The sequence below is a fragment of the Prinia subflava genome, chromosome 3 (assembly GCF_021018805.1).
Source record: "Prinia subflava isolate CZ2003 ecotype Zambia chromosome 3, Cam_Psub_1.2, whole genome shotgun sequence".
Lineage (NCBI taxonomy): Eukaryota > Metazoa > Chordata > Aves > Passeriformes > Cisticolidae > Prinia > Prinia subflava.
In genome coordinates, this window is record NC_086249.1 from 47,067,911 (window position 1) to 47,084,280 (window position 16,370).

The 16,370-nt window shown below is 40.5% G+C and overlaps 1 protein-coding gene across 2 annotated transcripts in view; it reads left to right on the forward strand.

Annotated features, from left to right (window-relative positions):
* The window catches only part of EPSTI1 (epithelial stromal interaction 1), a 50,106-nt gene that overhangs the window by 17,432 nt on the left and 16,304 nt on the right, over positions 1-16,370 (forward strand). For both annotated transcript variants that reach the window (XM_063392154.1, XM_063392155.1), the window contains exons 4-6: positions 69-142; positions 774-857; positions 6,217-6,290. In XM_063392154.1, coding sequence (XP_063248224.1) covers positions 69-142; positions 774-857; positions 6,217-6,290 — 232 coding nt within the window. The remainder of the gene's footprint in view (positions 1-68; positions 143-773; positions 858-6,216; positions 6,291-16,370) is intronic.

Here is a 16,370-nt window from a genome sequence, read left to right on the forward strand (position 1 = left end):
ATATAACTGGCATTTCCAGATAAAATGCTCATACAAAGTGGCATTTATATTTTTGGGATTTTTTTAAGGGGGAAACGAATCAGAAGCTCAAGTAAGACAAAGCCAGCAAATGATTCTCATGCAGTCTAAATACCAGAAAAAGGTCAGTAAGAATAAATGTGTTTGTTTATTTTTAGAACTTGAAAGAAAGCTTTTCCGGTAGTGTTTCGTATGACTATAAAATGAGCTCACAGCTGCTTGACAGGAGAAAGTCATGAAACCTGAAAGAAGCAGCAGAAAATATGAAACTAATGTTTTGCACCAAAGAAAATGAGAACTCTTTCCATAAATATGTAGCAATCTGTATCACAGATGATACCTCAAATAAGAGCCAGAACAGTTGTAAAGCCACTCAAATGCTGTGCTGTATCTTCCGGCGTGTTGCTTACCTGTGGACTAATTGATCAATGTACCACCATGTCCCGTGCTTATGTGGAAATGTTGTTCCTGTTGCAAGAGGTATAAATGCTTGTAAGTTATCAATCAGCTGTGTGAGTCCTTGCATGGATGCCCATTTATCAGTCCTAGATTTCTCAGCCTCCTTAACGCCAATATTGTAGTAGCTGCTGCAGTCTGCATTATTCAGTGTCTTATTTTAAGGGAAAAAATAATCCAGAAACTTTCCCCTAACACACTTTATATTTGAAAGATGTACACTATAGGAGTCAAGTTACCTTATGAGTTCCTTGTATACATAAATATATAAAATAACTTCCTATGTTTATGTCATGCAGCTCAAGAGAGAAGAGTATGTAAGAGCAAAAAAGGCAGCTGAAGAAGCTGAAATCTTGAAAAAGAAGGCAATTCAGAGAGAAAAGGTAAATCTAATTACTGAAGACTTGAAGCCACATAACAGTTCATGTGTTGATGCTTGAGTCTGCTGAACTACACGGAGCCAGCTAATTAAATTAAGTGGTAGCCCTGGATGGCATCGAGGGATTAGAAAATGTAGTCCTCCTCTGTGTAGCTGACTGAAGGATGCCTGCCCGAGGTTTTGGGGGGCTTGAGTGTTCCTTTGGCTCATCAGAAACTCCAGCCTTCCAGCTGCATCTGTCTGGCAGAGTTAGCAGAAAGGGAGAACACAAAGGTCAGGAGTAACACTGTCTTGGTAATGGGTCAGATCACTCTTCCTTTTAATATTTTCCATATATTGACACCAACCATAGCTCACTTTCAAATTATTTTGAATTAGCTTGCTTTTCCTAGTTATTCTCATAAAGCATCTGCTTGTGCTTTGTGCTGCACAACCCTTTGTAAAAGTTCATTTGTGTCTCCTTGGTGGCAACCAGTAGCACTTGCTTCAGAATGCAGTGTGGAATTTAAATTAAAAAAGAAAGGAGAGGGAGCATGATACTGATGTGCTCATTAACAAGGAGAGAAAAGGAGATTTCAGGTTTGCAAGTTTTGTCTCCATAGCAGTAAAAATGATTTTCTGTGCAGAAACTGAATGCTGAGAGTTAATTAAAAAGTTGTCGATAGTGGTTGGCGTACGAGGGCATGCATAAACAAAAATATCTGTTAATGCCTCTAGGTAAGGGTTAGTCTGTTCCTGGTCTCTCAGTGGTTAGCATTATACTTTGGGCATAAGCCCATACACAATATCTCACAGGGACAATAAATATTATCAGCTGAAAATATCATTAACTGTTACCATCTCATGTATAGCTCCAGATGCAGTGATGATAGCTGTAGAAGAGAATGGATTAACTATTTATGTTGTTCGCCCATGGGCATCAGACAAGAAAAATGCTACAAGACTGTTATAATTTCTAGTTACACCTGAAATATATTGATGTATCAAGTTTGTTTTCATGCTCTTTAATTTCCTTACCTTCACTCCCACGGATTATAAAATCTTTATACATGTTGTAAATAGGAAACTACAAGTATCTGTTTTTTCTGAAGGAGGATGCAACATCGCAGCAAACAGCTTTTCCAAACAGACTGTTTAATGTGACTAAATAAACATATACCCACAAAGCAATCAGACAAAACAAGTTGCATGAAAGGGAGATCTTAGTTTTAAATTGTTTATTCAGATTGTCTTCCACAATAGTGGTTGAGCTGATGGAGACATCTTCTTGGAAGAATGATTAGATGATAGGATGGATAAAAATTCAACCTTGTGTTTAGAAGAGCATGCTGAAAAGCCACTGGAAGGTGGCAATTTGGCTATCTCACCCTGTCTACAGATGAAAGGCTCTCAAGACCTGAGAATGACACAGATCCTACTGGTGCTGTACCACCAGCATTGGGCTCTGTTTATCAAAGGAAAGGAGCTTTTAATTTGAAGTGATAGATTTGTATTCAACTGTACCTGTAGGGCATTGGCTGAGAGCATGTCTTTCTGCAAGTTCACAGGCCTTTTCTTGCTGGCCAGCCCTTCTTTTGCTCAAGGTTTTATTCATTCAATAAAAACCAAATTGTTTGACAGTCTGAGAGAAGATAATAGCAAGCCAGCTTTATCAGCAGGAGCCCTGGAACTTTCACAGCTGGAAAGCTTCTTTGCCAACAGACATGAATGGTGAAGCCCTACAGACTAATGTGTGATGACTAGAAACGGGTGCTGATACTCAGCTCAGTTCTTCCTTCATTGTAAGGATGATGTACTGTAAGCCAGTGCTGCTTGTGAACTTAGGATCTGTTTATGTTACAGTCTAATGCTGGTTTTGCAGAGAAAGGCAGCATCCCCTTTCCCATTATCTTTGTGAACAAGTGAAAACTGTGTGTCTGCCAAAGCACTACCCAAATATGGAAGGTCTGCCTTCCTATCTGTACGACTCCGCCTGCCTGTCTCTGTCACTCTTGAATTAACTGTGGGGTTATTAGCTGCTGGAAGACCAGCTTGGCATCTACCTTGTCTCTCTCCAGCTTCCAGAGAAAGGAAAGATTCTTTATTCTGTGCTCCACAGGGCCACCTTGTGTGAACAAATACTCAGGTCTCCAGTGCACTTCATGACAGGCAGCTTGTCCTGGGACTGCTGGGGTTTGTTCATGGGGAACCATGAGCTGCCTGAGTTTGGGTATTCAAAGCTAATCATCTGAGCATTCAGTGAAATAATTTGGACAAACTTTATAACATGAGCAGGGAATTCTATGTTTCTGTATTTTTCCCTGATGTTGAGATGTGTGTCTAATCCGCAGAAAGTCTTGAAGTACATGAGATGTAGGTTTTTTATTATTTACTCATTAGTAGTAGATGTCTGGAGTTGGTATCTTTTGTGCAGCCCTTTACATCACGTGTTTGACCAGATTGGATCATAATTTCCTTTGTGTCTATTGGGTGAAACGACTGTCAAAGTTCCCCTAAAAATAAGCAAGTAGCTGATACTTGGCTTCTTGTTTTTTAAACTTTCTGCATTTGTGTTGTACTTAAAATTGGATTACTTCAGGGCAATGGATATTTCTGTTTCCTAGCATTGAATTTTTACTGCTGTTACCCTGCCTTTAGCCTTTTCTTGTACAGTTTAGGTCTTGACTGACTATTAGAAGATTCAAACAATTTGAAGTGAAAAGGCTCAGTGTAATTCCACTGCATGCAACATTTTTTTCTCTTACATTATGTAGTAAACAGTCCTGCCATTTTCAGAAACTGTCTTATTTAGGATAAGCTGTAATTTCATTTTGTTCTTTATCAAATCATGTGCTCTTTAATTTTACTGTGTTCATCAGCATGAGAGGCCTTTTTTCAGGAATTTGGTAAAACCGGGCACTTTACAGACCTTCTGCTAACATTTTTCAACATGTTCACCTTCAATACCCCAGCTGTTCCACTCTTGGCTTTTTGAACATGGTGCCAAATGTGGAGTGCTTTGGCAATGTCTGTTGATAGATTGTCATTAGTTAGAGAATGTCCCCGTCCTGTCGCCTGTCACTTGCATGCATCCTTAAGCAGGTGTCCTAGGGTAAACTTCCAGAGTAAAAAATAGTCACTCCAGCCACAAGTGAGTAATTTCAAGATGCTGGAGTTTTCTTCAGGTACCATTCTGGTGGTAGAATAGCTGCAGGATATTCCTTTGTTTTTTAATCTAGTGGGAGACAGGGTTGATACTAAAGGTTTGTATTTTTCAAAGTTAATATCCCTGTCTCTAGATGTCACTAGCTAGGAGCTAGACCACAACAAGTCCTGTGAGCTTTGGATTTTATTGAAACTTTTTGAATTTCTTTTTTGAACTTTCAGGGGCAATTTGAAGGTGGATCCCAGGTCCAATGCTTTTTCAGAGGTGAAGGCATCAGCTTGCAGTATTGGGCAGTGCTGGGGAGAAGCCTGGGAGCTATGGCTGGTGTCTTGAGGGTATCAGCATCATCTTTGACAAGAACACAAGCCATAAGATTTCTTTTCCCCCTCTTTCTTTCTCTTCCTGTAAACAGTGAAGCTGCACAAATGAGTGGGAGTTTTTTTTTTTTCCTAAAACATCGTCTGTGTCTAGGTTAGAAGCAAACAATATATCCTCTGAATACTTTAAAATCACCCATACTGTAGAATGATGCTCCTTATTACAGTTTGGTTGAATTTTTGAATTGCATCAGTTCTATACATTCTATCACTGTCTCTGCATGTCAAATGAGTGAACAACAGGACCTCTTATTCAGAGATTTGCCTTCCTCCTTTTGTTTATTTCTCACTGCCTTTTTCCAAATAACAGCTTCTAAGTCTTTTGCCTTCCAGTAGTTTATATAATCACACAATGTAGTGGCTCTTTTCCTATCTGCAGACATCTGAAAGGATTTTTTTCTTAATCCAATGCAAAGGAGGAATTTGCACTTGTTTTGCAAATCTCTTTCAGACAGTCATTCTTTATCCAATTAAAAAATATGCATCCTGAAATTGCTAAAGGCAAAGTAATTGAGTAACTGCCAGTAGAATTGTAATTTCTCTGAAATGTTTTTCATTGCAGGACAGGAAGAAGATTACGAAATTGGGGGTTTCAGCCCTGTTCTTAACAGCCCTTACCCCTTACATGTTTCCTCCTCCTTATTCTCCCTGTCCTTGCATAGTACCTCTGCTCAGACACTATTCTCTCTCTGATTTGGGGCTCTGGCCACAGCGGCCATTATCACCCACATCTCCCTTCTCATCTCTGCAAGGTATTGTCTGAAATTTCCAGGGCACTTGGTTCAGAGCAATGTCTGGTTGCTGGGTTACCAAGCAATTACCTTTTTTCATTTTGAGGGTGGGCAATGAGCAGAGTGACAGTTTGAGGCTGTATTTTGCTCCACATGCGAGTTGTTGTGATCATTTCCTGGGAGCTCTCACTGGAGCATCCCCCCACCAACTGCAGTGTGGGAGTTCAAAATATAGTGGGCTGAAATCTCAGGTTGGCACTTCTAATTTGTGCTTTTCATACACGGAACTGCCTTTTAACTGCTCTTCCCACTGGACCTAACTGCATCCTGTGAGCCAAAACAAAAATTCGGCTGGCCTTCTTTTCATTGGAATTTAGCTTGAACTGCATGTTGCTGCTGTTGCAGCAAGTTCTCTAGTTTTTGCTTTATTTTAATGTTTTATTCTACTTGAATTTGGGATTTGGGCAGCTTAGATGATACTTCCATTGGAAATTATGTGCAATTTTATATTAAAAGACTTAATCATTTGTGCATATCCAGATTTACAGACGAGATTTATGTGTCAAGGATTTGGTTGGCTCTTGCACCAGATACGGTGTGTGAGGCAGAAGAATGCTGATTAAGTACAAATCTCTCCCACTTTCATTCGTCTTAGCATGTATTAATCACACTGGCCAGTACCTAACGCTCCTGCAGGTCAGGCCTGTGAGCTACATGTACTCACATCACTGCACTGTCAGTGCCACAGGACTATCATCTGCTTTGGTGCAGGGGTTTAGGTCTTCTGCCTTCTTGCAAGGACCAAGGCTGCATCAGCTGCACCCCAAGAAGTCCCCAGCAGGGCTGTGACATGATGGCTGTGAAGGCTCACAAGGCCTTTTGGGTACATGGATCCTAGGAACATCATGACATTTCCTAATTTAAACAGGTCTCTAGGAAGTGTTTGCTCATGAGTGAGTACCTTTAAATTTGAGATTGAGTCACTTCCGTACCCAACTGCTATAGGTCTCTTAAAAACCAAAATATTGAAATATTGCAATTGAAATAATTGATGTTTGGTTTTGGTTTTTTTGAAACTGCAAGTATTTTTTCCTGATTTTAATCCTCTAGGCAGAGAGACTTGAAGTTAAAAAAAGACAAGAAGAAATGCAAAGAAGAGAGATGCTTCTTGAAGACCAAAAGCAGTAAGTAAATTTTGAAACCAATTACCTAAAATTCCTGATCTACTTGTGCTTCTGTTTTGTTTGTTTGGGATTTTAATTATTATTGATTATTATCTTGGTTTTTTTGCATTTTTTCCTGGTTCGGGGCTCAGGAAAGATTTGGCTTCCGTTGCTATCTTTTTTCAATTTTTGACTTGAAACTTTTGACTTCAAGACAATGGGCTGGTTGTCTGAACTGAATCACAGAGGGTTCTACTGAATGTTTTTTTACTCTGAGAGTGGCTGAACATGAGCACAGGTTACCCAGGCAGGTTGTGGATTCTCCATCCTTGACCATATTCAAATGTTCTGGGCAGCTGTCTCAAGGTGGCCCCACTTGAGCAAAGGGCAGGGCAAGATGACATCCAGAGGTCCCTTCCAACGTCAGTGATTTTATTGTTCTGTGAAATATTCAAGTCCCCTCCACACCTTATTCTGTGAGAAATTCTGTCCTGTGGACCTCTCTTAGCTTCCTAAAACATACACTTTGAAATAAAGGTTGTGAATTATAAAATGACTTAGTGCTTTTATTCTCCAACTGAATCAATATGTAATCATTCAATCCAAGACTAATTATCAAAACAGAATCTAAATTACATCTCCACCCATTTATTTTGTTGATTAGTAAAGAAGACTGTGTAAATAAGGAGGACTTCCTCTATTTAGCATAGTCCTACTTAAATGTGGAGATCTGTTGTAAAGACCTATTTCCCAAGAATACCTCCTTAATGTCAGATTTAGATACTGCCTAAGTCCTGATACAATTAATTCCATTGGCAGTGAAATTCCTGTCTTGCCCATTCACTCTACCCCATTTATTTGTTTTTAACTGATCCAAACTGATTCTATCATATAATTAACACACAGTGCTGTTTAGTCACCTTTATCATTTTTATCTTTGGCTTCTGAAATTACTCACCTGTATTCTTAGCGTGACTGATTGCTTTTTCCTCCTCTGTGACCTTTTAAGAAGTCACTTCTGTCCCATGATAGTGGCTCCAGTTCCTTCATCATTTGCCCAGATTCTGTTCTCTAAGGTACAGATATTTTAGTGCTTTGTCACTGATTCCGGCTTTTCTTGTATTTTTCCTTTTTTTTTCTTCCCATTTTCCTTCAGGCATAGTTCTTTCCCTTAATATGTTGCCAGTATTTGTCTCTAGGTATTGGTGTTTGGCTTGCTATTTATCCTGGTGTGGATGCCTACACACACAGCCCTTGATTCCTCAGGAATTCTGAAGACTGCACGATTTTAGATCTCTGCCTGTTTCTGATAGACTAGACACTTTGATTCTCTTTGAGCCTAAATCAACAACAGACACATCAGAGCTTTGCAGTGCAAGTCCTCAGTTATGGGCCTTGCTTTTCCTCAGGGGGTTGTCAGGGTTCTTGCCTTCCCATTTAATCTGATTTTTTTATCTTAAGGCATTTTCAGTTATGAATGACACATATCTCTTCCCTTCCTTCACCTACCCTGTCTGTACCTGGTTTTGCTTAGAGTGAAATGAATTCTGCTGCTGAGTGCTCTTTTCCTTTAAAAGTAAATTTGCTTTTGCAATCTCAGGCCTAAACTCTCTGAAACACAGGAAAACAGGAAATGGCCACAAGTGAAAAATTCCTTCACCAAAAGGGTGGCCAAGTGTTGGAACAGGCAGTCCAGGGAAGTGGTTGAGGCAGCATCCCTGGTGGTGTTTCAAAACACACACATATGCTGCTTAGGGAAATGGTTGTGTGCTGAGCTTGGCAGTGCTGCGTTAATGGTTGGACTTGATGATCATAGAGGTTTTTTCCAACACAAATGATTCTCTGTGGGTAGCCAGGTAGCCCCCAGGTGGTGCAGGAGCTCTGGCTGCCTGGGCACTGCCTGGCAATCATTCTGCCCACTGGTTAAGGAAAGCCTTGGGGGCATTCAGCAGCTGTCATCTCTGGTGCAACTGAAAGTGGAGACGGACTAGAGTCTTAAGCTCCATTGCTTGAGTTCAGCTATCAGAACATTATTTGCATGTTCTATGTATTGAATGTACACCAAGAGGGTCCTGTGGATACTTCACCTGGAGGAAGTGGGCTGCAAACCCAGCTCCAGTGAATGCAATTTCAGTTAAGCAAAGCCCCCGCGTGCTGCAGCGTGAAGGAAACTTGCCTGTCCGACCATCCAGGAGCACCTCTGTCAGTCACTCTCACGCCACCTGAGCTGGGACTGAGCCCCCTTTGCAGCCACACCCCCACACTCACACTCACACCAGGTTCAAACCAGGTTTCCCAGTTCAGTCCCAGGTTTCCCATTGCAGAGTCTCAGATATCTAGATACTTTAAATAATTTTATCATGGTGCAATAACTAAATATTAAAATAGCAGCTTGAGCTAGCCTTTTCGAGGAGACACCCTGAACAAAGGAACCCCTGGGCTTTTATCCCCTTGCAGTCTAAGAATAGGGAAGTCTGGGGGTTGTTGGTTCCTGTTGTTTCTCCTGTGCCCGTTCCACTGGCCAGGTGTCAGGTCCCCAGGCCCTTTGTTATGCAAAAGGTTGGCAGTTCATGGCCCTTTGCCTGGGGCTCAGGCTCCAGTCCTTCAGAGCTCAACCTGCAGCTGGACACTGAGCTACCTGCACAGAATGTATTCCTCAGCAGACAGTGACACCAGTGCCTTCCCTGGTCTGAAGGAATTCTCTGGTGGGCACAGGAAGAGGAGGGTGCACCATTAGAAGTTGTTGAGGATGCATTGCTAAGAGATGTTGGCATTAAGGAGCACAGCATCCAAGAGTAATGAAAAGCTTCTGTGTGACATTTCAGATCTTGTAAAGTAACTCCATTGAAGTACTGCCGGTTATTAGCGACAGGTTCACATAGAAGCGCTTGGTATTTTGAGATGTGCTTTTGCCTACCATGCAAAAATGAGTGACCCATTACTTCGCTTCTCCAAGACCCTTCGTCTAGAGGCAAAGAGAACAAATATGAGGTTGTGCCCCTTTCCTCACTGTCTCTGCTGGAGTATTTTGATCTCCTCTGCTTGCTGGGAATGGGGGGAAGGAAGGTCACGCACTGCATATAAAGCAGTGACCTCTGCAAAGTCATGGCCTATAGAGCCATTTCAAAAGATAAGCTCCCTTGTTAGTCTGTCCTCTGTAAGATCTGTAGCTGCAACATCACAATTTTCCTGAGGAGATCAATGCCTACCAGCAGTCTCATTAACTGGGAAACCTTTTAAAATTGATCACCACCTCCAGCTGTATCAGCCTCTAAGGGGTACAGCCCAATCAGTACTTCTCCTGCATGAAGTGCCGCTTCTTTTGATAAGGAAAGGCATTAAGATTCTCATGCCATTAACATGCTCTGACAATAAAGTATGATGCTGCCCAGAATTTTGTTTTTCTGATTAAATTCCTGTCACTATTAAAAACAAGAACTTCTTACTTAAATCCCCTGTTCAAAGGGTCTAACATAAAGTGAGTGCTAAAAAGAAAGATTGTCTGTAACCTTGTGTGCTGTCTACAGAATACAGTTATTTCCTATCTCTTGTTAGCTTCTTTGTGTACAACAGGTCCTTGAAAGTCAGCTGTATCTGTTACCACAGGTGCTTGAATATGTGTTTGTGTCTTGTGAGAATGTAGTCTAGACAGGCATGCAGGCTGCTGCGAAAAAGTCTGCAAGCCTCACAATTTTGGGATCAGGCCCTCCTCTGACCCTGGTGGACTCAGGCTTTGTTCAGAGACAAAATAGAAAAAAACTCACAAGGTATCTCCTGAAGTAGTTGTGTATTAAAAGCCTTAAGAGCACACAGGAGCAGACTTTGGGGTGGAGAAGTTGCTGCATAGCAGGATTACTGTAGTTTTTGCTAACAGAGGAGAATCACGTGGTGACAGTGTTGCTGTGGTTCTGTCCCTGCAGATGCCAGATTTAGAAAATGGGGAGTATGTGTTGACTTTTTACCAAAAACTATTTACACATGAAATGGAGTCCTTCCTTCTTAGTCATGGTATCCTGGATGAATTTTGCATTGTTGGCCTGATTGTGTTTCTGTCAGAGTGCATTAAAAGGTAATGGAGGCTCGAGTAGTCCGAGATTTGCAATTGCTAATCCATGCGAGGGAAGAACTGAGTGTCCATCTTTCCAAAAGGAAACAAGGAACAGGACTTTTCAGGACATTCCTCTTTAGTTAGTACACCACAGTTGTCATTTAAACAGTAATGAGGATGGATATGTCATGACTAGCTGTTTTCACAGTCTTGCTGTGCAGGCTGTGTGAATCTATGTCTGAACTGTAGGGTGTCTCACATGTGGTTTTAGCCCAGATCTCTAATTAGATGCTTTTATTGTATTTGTATTCGACTTTCCAGAAGTTGTAGTGTTGGATGGGGTCCACTATTTTTCTAATAGCAGTCTACCTATTTATGTAAGGGGAAAAGCAGTATAAAAAATAGGGTTACTTTCTAATAGTATGTGATGACTGTTGTGTCACTTTATCTTTCACTTTGCTACATATTCATGCCTCTGTTTTTGTGAAGGTTGTATTCCTGTAAAAATTCCTGGCACTGCTGCACTCGGGTACATGTGCGCACTCAATATATTCTGCTCAGAATTTGGAGCTGGAAACAGAATTTGCCAGTGTCTCTGAGTGCATATTCCAAACACAATGCAGGAGGCTCACCAAACCAAGCTGATATACACTTGCCTGCCAAAGCAGTTTTCTCAAAAGTCATAAAATGCAGGAGAATAAAACCTGCAAATTTTATTTGTTTATCAATTTTTACAGGATAAATGCTAGTGTCCTTGCCAGTGTTCAGTCCCCTATGATGTGTGGTTCAAACAGCAGGCTGGCAACAAATTTTCCCCACAGAAGTGCAAGTGTAAACCTGACCAGACTTTAAATACAAGTTGCTAAAGAGAATGAAAGAGGACTCACACAAAAAGCATTTGCAGCCTTGAGAATCCTTTGTTTGCTTCTTTTCACCACAATTGTCTTCGTTTTGTTCGTTTGCTCCTGATTATTTTAAGCGTTGTCAATTATTTAGCTAACAGGCAGAAAACTAGGCTTTTATAGACATCCAAAGGGACTCTCTTGAGTGTAATAATGAAAGCAGTTTATTGAACGCCTGTGAGGTTGCTTTCTAATTGTGCGCATTAATCTGCCCATGCAAGCTGGCTGAAAATATAGAAGCAGATTGCACATGCAGATGGAGCACACAGAACGGAATGCAATAGACTTATACAAAACTGCATTTTCCTTAAAACTGGATTTATGCTTATTACTTCAGATAATAAATGAAACTTACATCTAAAACAACATCCAGGAATTCTGGATGACTTGGTGGGAGGAATGAGTAGCCGAGCTGTGTAATTTCATCCTGTCAGGGAAACAAAGAAAGGAGGTGGATTGAGAGGATAGATTAGTTTTGAGTGTGGGTAGGAAATGATGAAAATAATTCTGCTGAGAAAGTTGCTTTTTATTTTTCTTTAAACAACTTATTTTTATACTTTCTTGAAGCCTTATACCTAAGATGAACTAGTGCCACATTTTTTTTGTTCTTATCCTCAAACTCAGGAACAGATGCTCAAGAACTTGCAGACAAGAAATCTTCCTAGCCAAAGATAGCAGTGTTTGATAACTATCATTAGGTTTGTCCAAGTCATCTGTACTATGATCTCACATTACTGCCAGTGAAGTCTGTGAATACTGTATTAGGCTTGGTATGTGGCTACTGGGGGGATTTCTGCTGGACTAAATATCCAGAGAATGGTCGTTTTTTTTCATAGTAAAGAGCATTGCAGAAGAGCCATCAACATCATACATGAATTTGATGTGTTAATAATTTAATGTAATTTTTTACCATATAGTCTCCAACAAAAGATGAGTCCCCACCTACAAACACTCCAGGATTGAACATTAGTTAATGCTGGAAATTTTGCACATGGCTGATGTTTGTTTTTTATTCTTACCCAGAAAGTGGACTCTGTCCTGCAGCTGAGGGTAAGAATTGAGGTGCAAGAGAACCAAGATCCCTATGGAGTTGAAGGCATCTTTGTTGCTGATAGACAGAGATGTTTTTACTACCTTGTCCCTTGTCACGGTCCAGCTGCGGGAAACAGGGCATTTGCCTGCAACCTTCTGAATTTATTTAAACTGAGGAATCTGGCTGTGGTACATCTCTGCAAAGAGGAGGGGATGTGAGAGGAAGCATGTGCAACTGTGTACTAGCAAAAGCCATGTATCTTTGGTGGGATTATTTTCACAAATGGTATGACTGGCCCCCCAGCTTCACTCCCACTTTACCAAATTATTTTCAGTAGTGAAAGTCCCAACTACACCTCCCTTTGGAGCCTCTTTCTCCATCTTCCAACCAAGAAAGTGTCGGAGAGTTTCTTCTATTTAACATTTGGTTTTGTTAGACCAGTGGTCCCAGTATCAGCCAGCCTACTTTGTGGGTCACAGGAAATGCCTGACAAAGATGTACATGGCAATGAACAAGGCAGAGCTCTCACTGAGGAAGGAACAAGGCCACCAGTGAAAACACACCCACCATGGACCTTCCTGAAATGAAGGACAGCATTTCTTCTGGGTAGGCCTTTGTAGGGTTATGCAACTGATCTTACTTTCTGCAAAAGTTGAGGAAGTTGTTATGCTTAGCCAATTAAGTATGTTGGAGTGGGTAGAAGTTACAACTTCTTGCTGGTGCTGCAAAAAAAGTCTTGAATGAGATTTGGGATTTTTGTTGTTGGATTGTTTTTCTTTTTTGAGAGGGTGAGTCCTGCTAGTTTTAAAAATTATCATGAAACTTCTGGGTAGATGTGTGAAACTAACATTACATATGCATTATGCATGGTTCTTCGTTTTCCGGCTGAATTGGAAGAAAATGGTGAAATGTCACTTTAGCATTGCTTGCAGGCAATTAATTTGGAAGCTGATGAGTCCATGCCATTCAGCGCTAAATGCTTCTTCTGTGGTCTTAGTGACTACTCAGGTTGTCTCCTCTTTGCAATGACTATGATGATTTACCTGCTTTGGAGTTCTTTATTATGATTTTTTATTACTATTTTTGAATGACTTAGCATACTTGTGCATGTTCATTAGAGCAGAATTGTAATGATGGTGATCCTGCAGCTTGAGAAAACAAGAAATTCGTGAGCTGTCTTGTTTTCAGTAGAAGTAAGAATTGGCCATTATCTTTTACAAATTTTCAAGAGAAATAAATAAATTTAAGATATATGCAAAAGTATTCTGCTGCCTTTTTTTTTTTTTTTTAATGTACTGGCATAAAAACCAGTATATTTTTTGGTATACTGGCATTTCAATATCCATCAATTAAAGCAAAAGAATTAACTGCCACTGGTTCCATTGGGAAGAACTAATGAAGATTGCAAGGAGCCTTTTTAATTAATGTATTTTTAATGTTAGTCTGTAAAGCAGAGTTAAAGCTGAGGCAGAAAAATTATTTTCTCCCTGCCTTTGTTCTGAGAGGAATACAGTCTCAAATGAGAAGCTTAGCAAGTGGTGCTGTGCGACTCCTGGATGGAGGAAAATGCTGGGTCCTGAGTCCATGTCTTCATTCATGTCCCTAAGGATGAATCCTTTTCAAGACTTTTGTTATCCTTGTAGATGTGATAGTAGTTAAAAGTAGATGACACACAAAAATGAAGACCATATTCTGCAGAGGATTTTAGACCTTGGGTCTTGCAATGAGATTGTTGTGGGTCTTCAGATCTTTTGCAGTTGCATTCTGGAGTCAACTGTGGAGCTGTCTGCTTCTCAGCTGTCAGGGCTGGTGACCCTGTTGGAGGATGTGAACTCCTGCACAGGCCAGAGGAACTCTGGCTTTTATAACCATCCCCTCACCTCACCCTAGTGAGAATGTGGGCAGCGTTTGGTCCCAAACAATAAGAAATGGGTGTGGGCTCACAGGTGGCTTGTGAGTGCAGGCTGCCTGAATGACACCATTCTCAGTGGAACACCTCACAAATCCATGCTTCTGCACTTTGCACATACTTGTTGAGCTTCAAATAAATGATTTTGCATAGCAGCTTTTGGAAAAGGACTCTGCCTGAAGAGTAGCTGTGGAATGTAAAGCCCCCTCAGAGAACATCCGCAACATGGACTGATTTCCACTGTCATGCACCAGCCCCTTGTAGCACATCACTCAATGATCCTGGCAGCAGAGTTAGTGTTTTCCCGTGACAGCTCTCAAGAGTTATTCAGACCCCAAATCCAGTACTGTGCTTCATTCCCCCACCTCTACATCTGTGCTGATAACTTAAAACTGTCACTTCTAAGGCCAAGAGGCCTGAGACTGCCTGCTTCCATTGCTGGAAAGCTTTTTTACCTCTCAAAATGGTGTGGTAGCATATAAAATGCCTATTGGTAGCTGTGATTGATATTTATTCCTGGACAGAAGCCAGGAGTTATTTACGAAAGTGCTGTTTGGGACAGGTCAAAACTATTCCAGCAATAGTTACTGCGCTATGGATGCCGAGATCCCATGCTAAGAGTAGTGCTTGGTGCTATTAAACACACCAGTATGGGAGGAAGCTGTTTTAATTAGAAGAGCAAAAGGCTTTTTCCCAATGGTATACTGGGAGACAGGGCTACCAAGACAAAATACCCTCATAAGATCACTCCAGTTTAACCAGAATATCAGTGGCTCTCTTGTCTTCAGACTGATGCTTACGGGTTCAGAACTCAGGCTAGCAGCCTATTAAGAGGGTGCCTTCTTTGTTGGTGTAAATCTTGTTTCTCATTTTGCCTAGCTGTGTTTGAAGGGTGTCAGGATTCTGCTGTATTCAAATAAATTTATCTTATGCTCTTCTTTACTTAATGTTACTAAATTTAGAGGAACACATTTTAGCATTTTTGATTAGCCCTTGAAGTTTTAGCAAGTGAATGAGATGTTGCTCCAACTGTCTGACTGTTTATTGATATGCTGATTTCCTTCTGGAGATACCACTTTCTTTTCCAGAGCATTAATTGAATAGTTATCTCCCTGAATTCTTTCTTTCCATGCAGCCTGGTTTAAGCTATGCTCTTCATTGGTATAACTGCAGGTTTAGTATTCTGAAAAATACCGTTCAGACATTGTCTGGCAACCCTAGGTGCATTGCTGGGTTTCCATAGAAATGACATATATAAGACCTGACTTGTCTTTCATCAGAAAACTCAGAAATGGGACTCCCTCTCTTGTGATGGGAACACTTCATTAATATATTACTTAATTTGGTGAAGTCAGGTGTTTCTCTATTCAAAGGCAGTGCACAGTCTTGCTGAGGAACTATATTAGTTTCCACTCTTGGTAATTGTCTTTTCTGATACTAAAACTGAGTAAGCTTTTCACCTATCAGTGTGCTGATCTGGGAAATTCAGTGACCTGATTCACGTTTTTATGCAAATAATGAGAAGTTCCACACACTCCATGTCATTCTCTTGCCTTTGATAAGGAATTAGGGCGTCTAGGTATAGCCCCAAGTTGCCACATATTTTTTCACAGAGTTTCAACATTCTCAAATATACTCCAGATTTTCTGTAGGAGTTCTTAGTCTTCCGGTGTAGAAATAAATTAGTTGATCAGTTTTAGCATAGGTAGAGAAACACAAAACCTGCAATTTAAATCTTTGGGTTCCCAAAATTATTCTGTCCAATCTTACCACTTAATAAATCATCTTTCATGGAAAAAAAATTAGTGCTTAACTCTTGTATAAAAAGACTATTAATTTGTTCAACTTTTATATACAGGTACTTTTTAGATCAGGAAAAACAGTGTTTCATATGGTTCTTTCTTTATTGGGCATTGTCTGAGGTCTGTTAACTACCTGGGTAATGGAGGAAAGGGAGTGAATTGGGAATGGTGAGACTCCAAAAACCTGACTTGCTAGAGCTTGAGCAAGTACTTTGTACCTGAACTGGTAACATGGTTTTATATTGTGTAGAGTAGCAGAGAAGAACTTGTGGTTTCTTGTACTTTTCCCCAACTTCTCAATGCATCACTCCTGACTGACCAGCTGGACATTTTACCAATAAAGTATTTATTCACAGTTTTAGTGAAAGAATGGAGTGAAATATAAAACCACACTGTTTCAGCTGTTA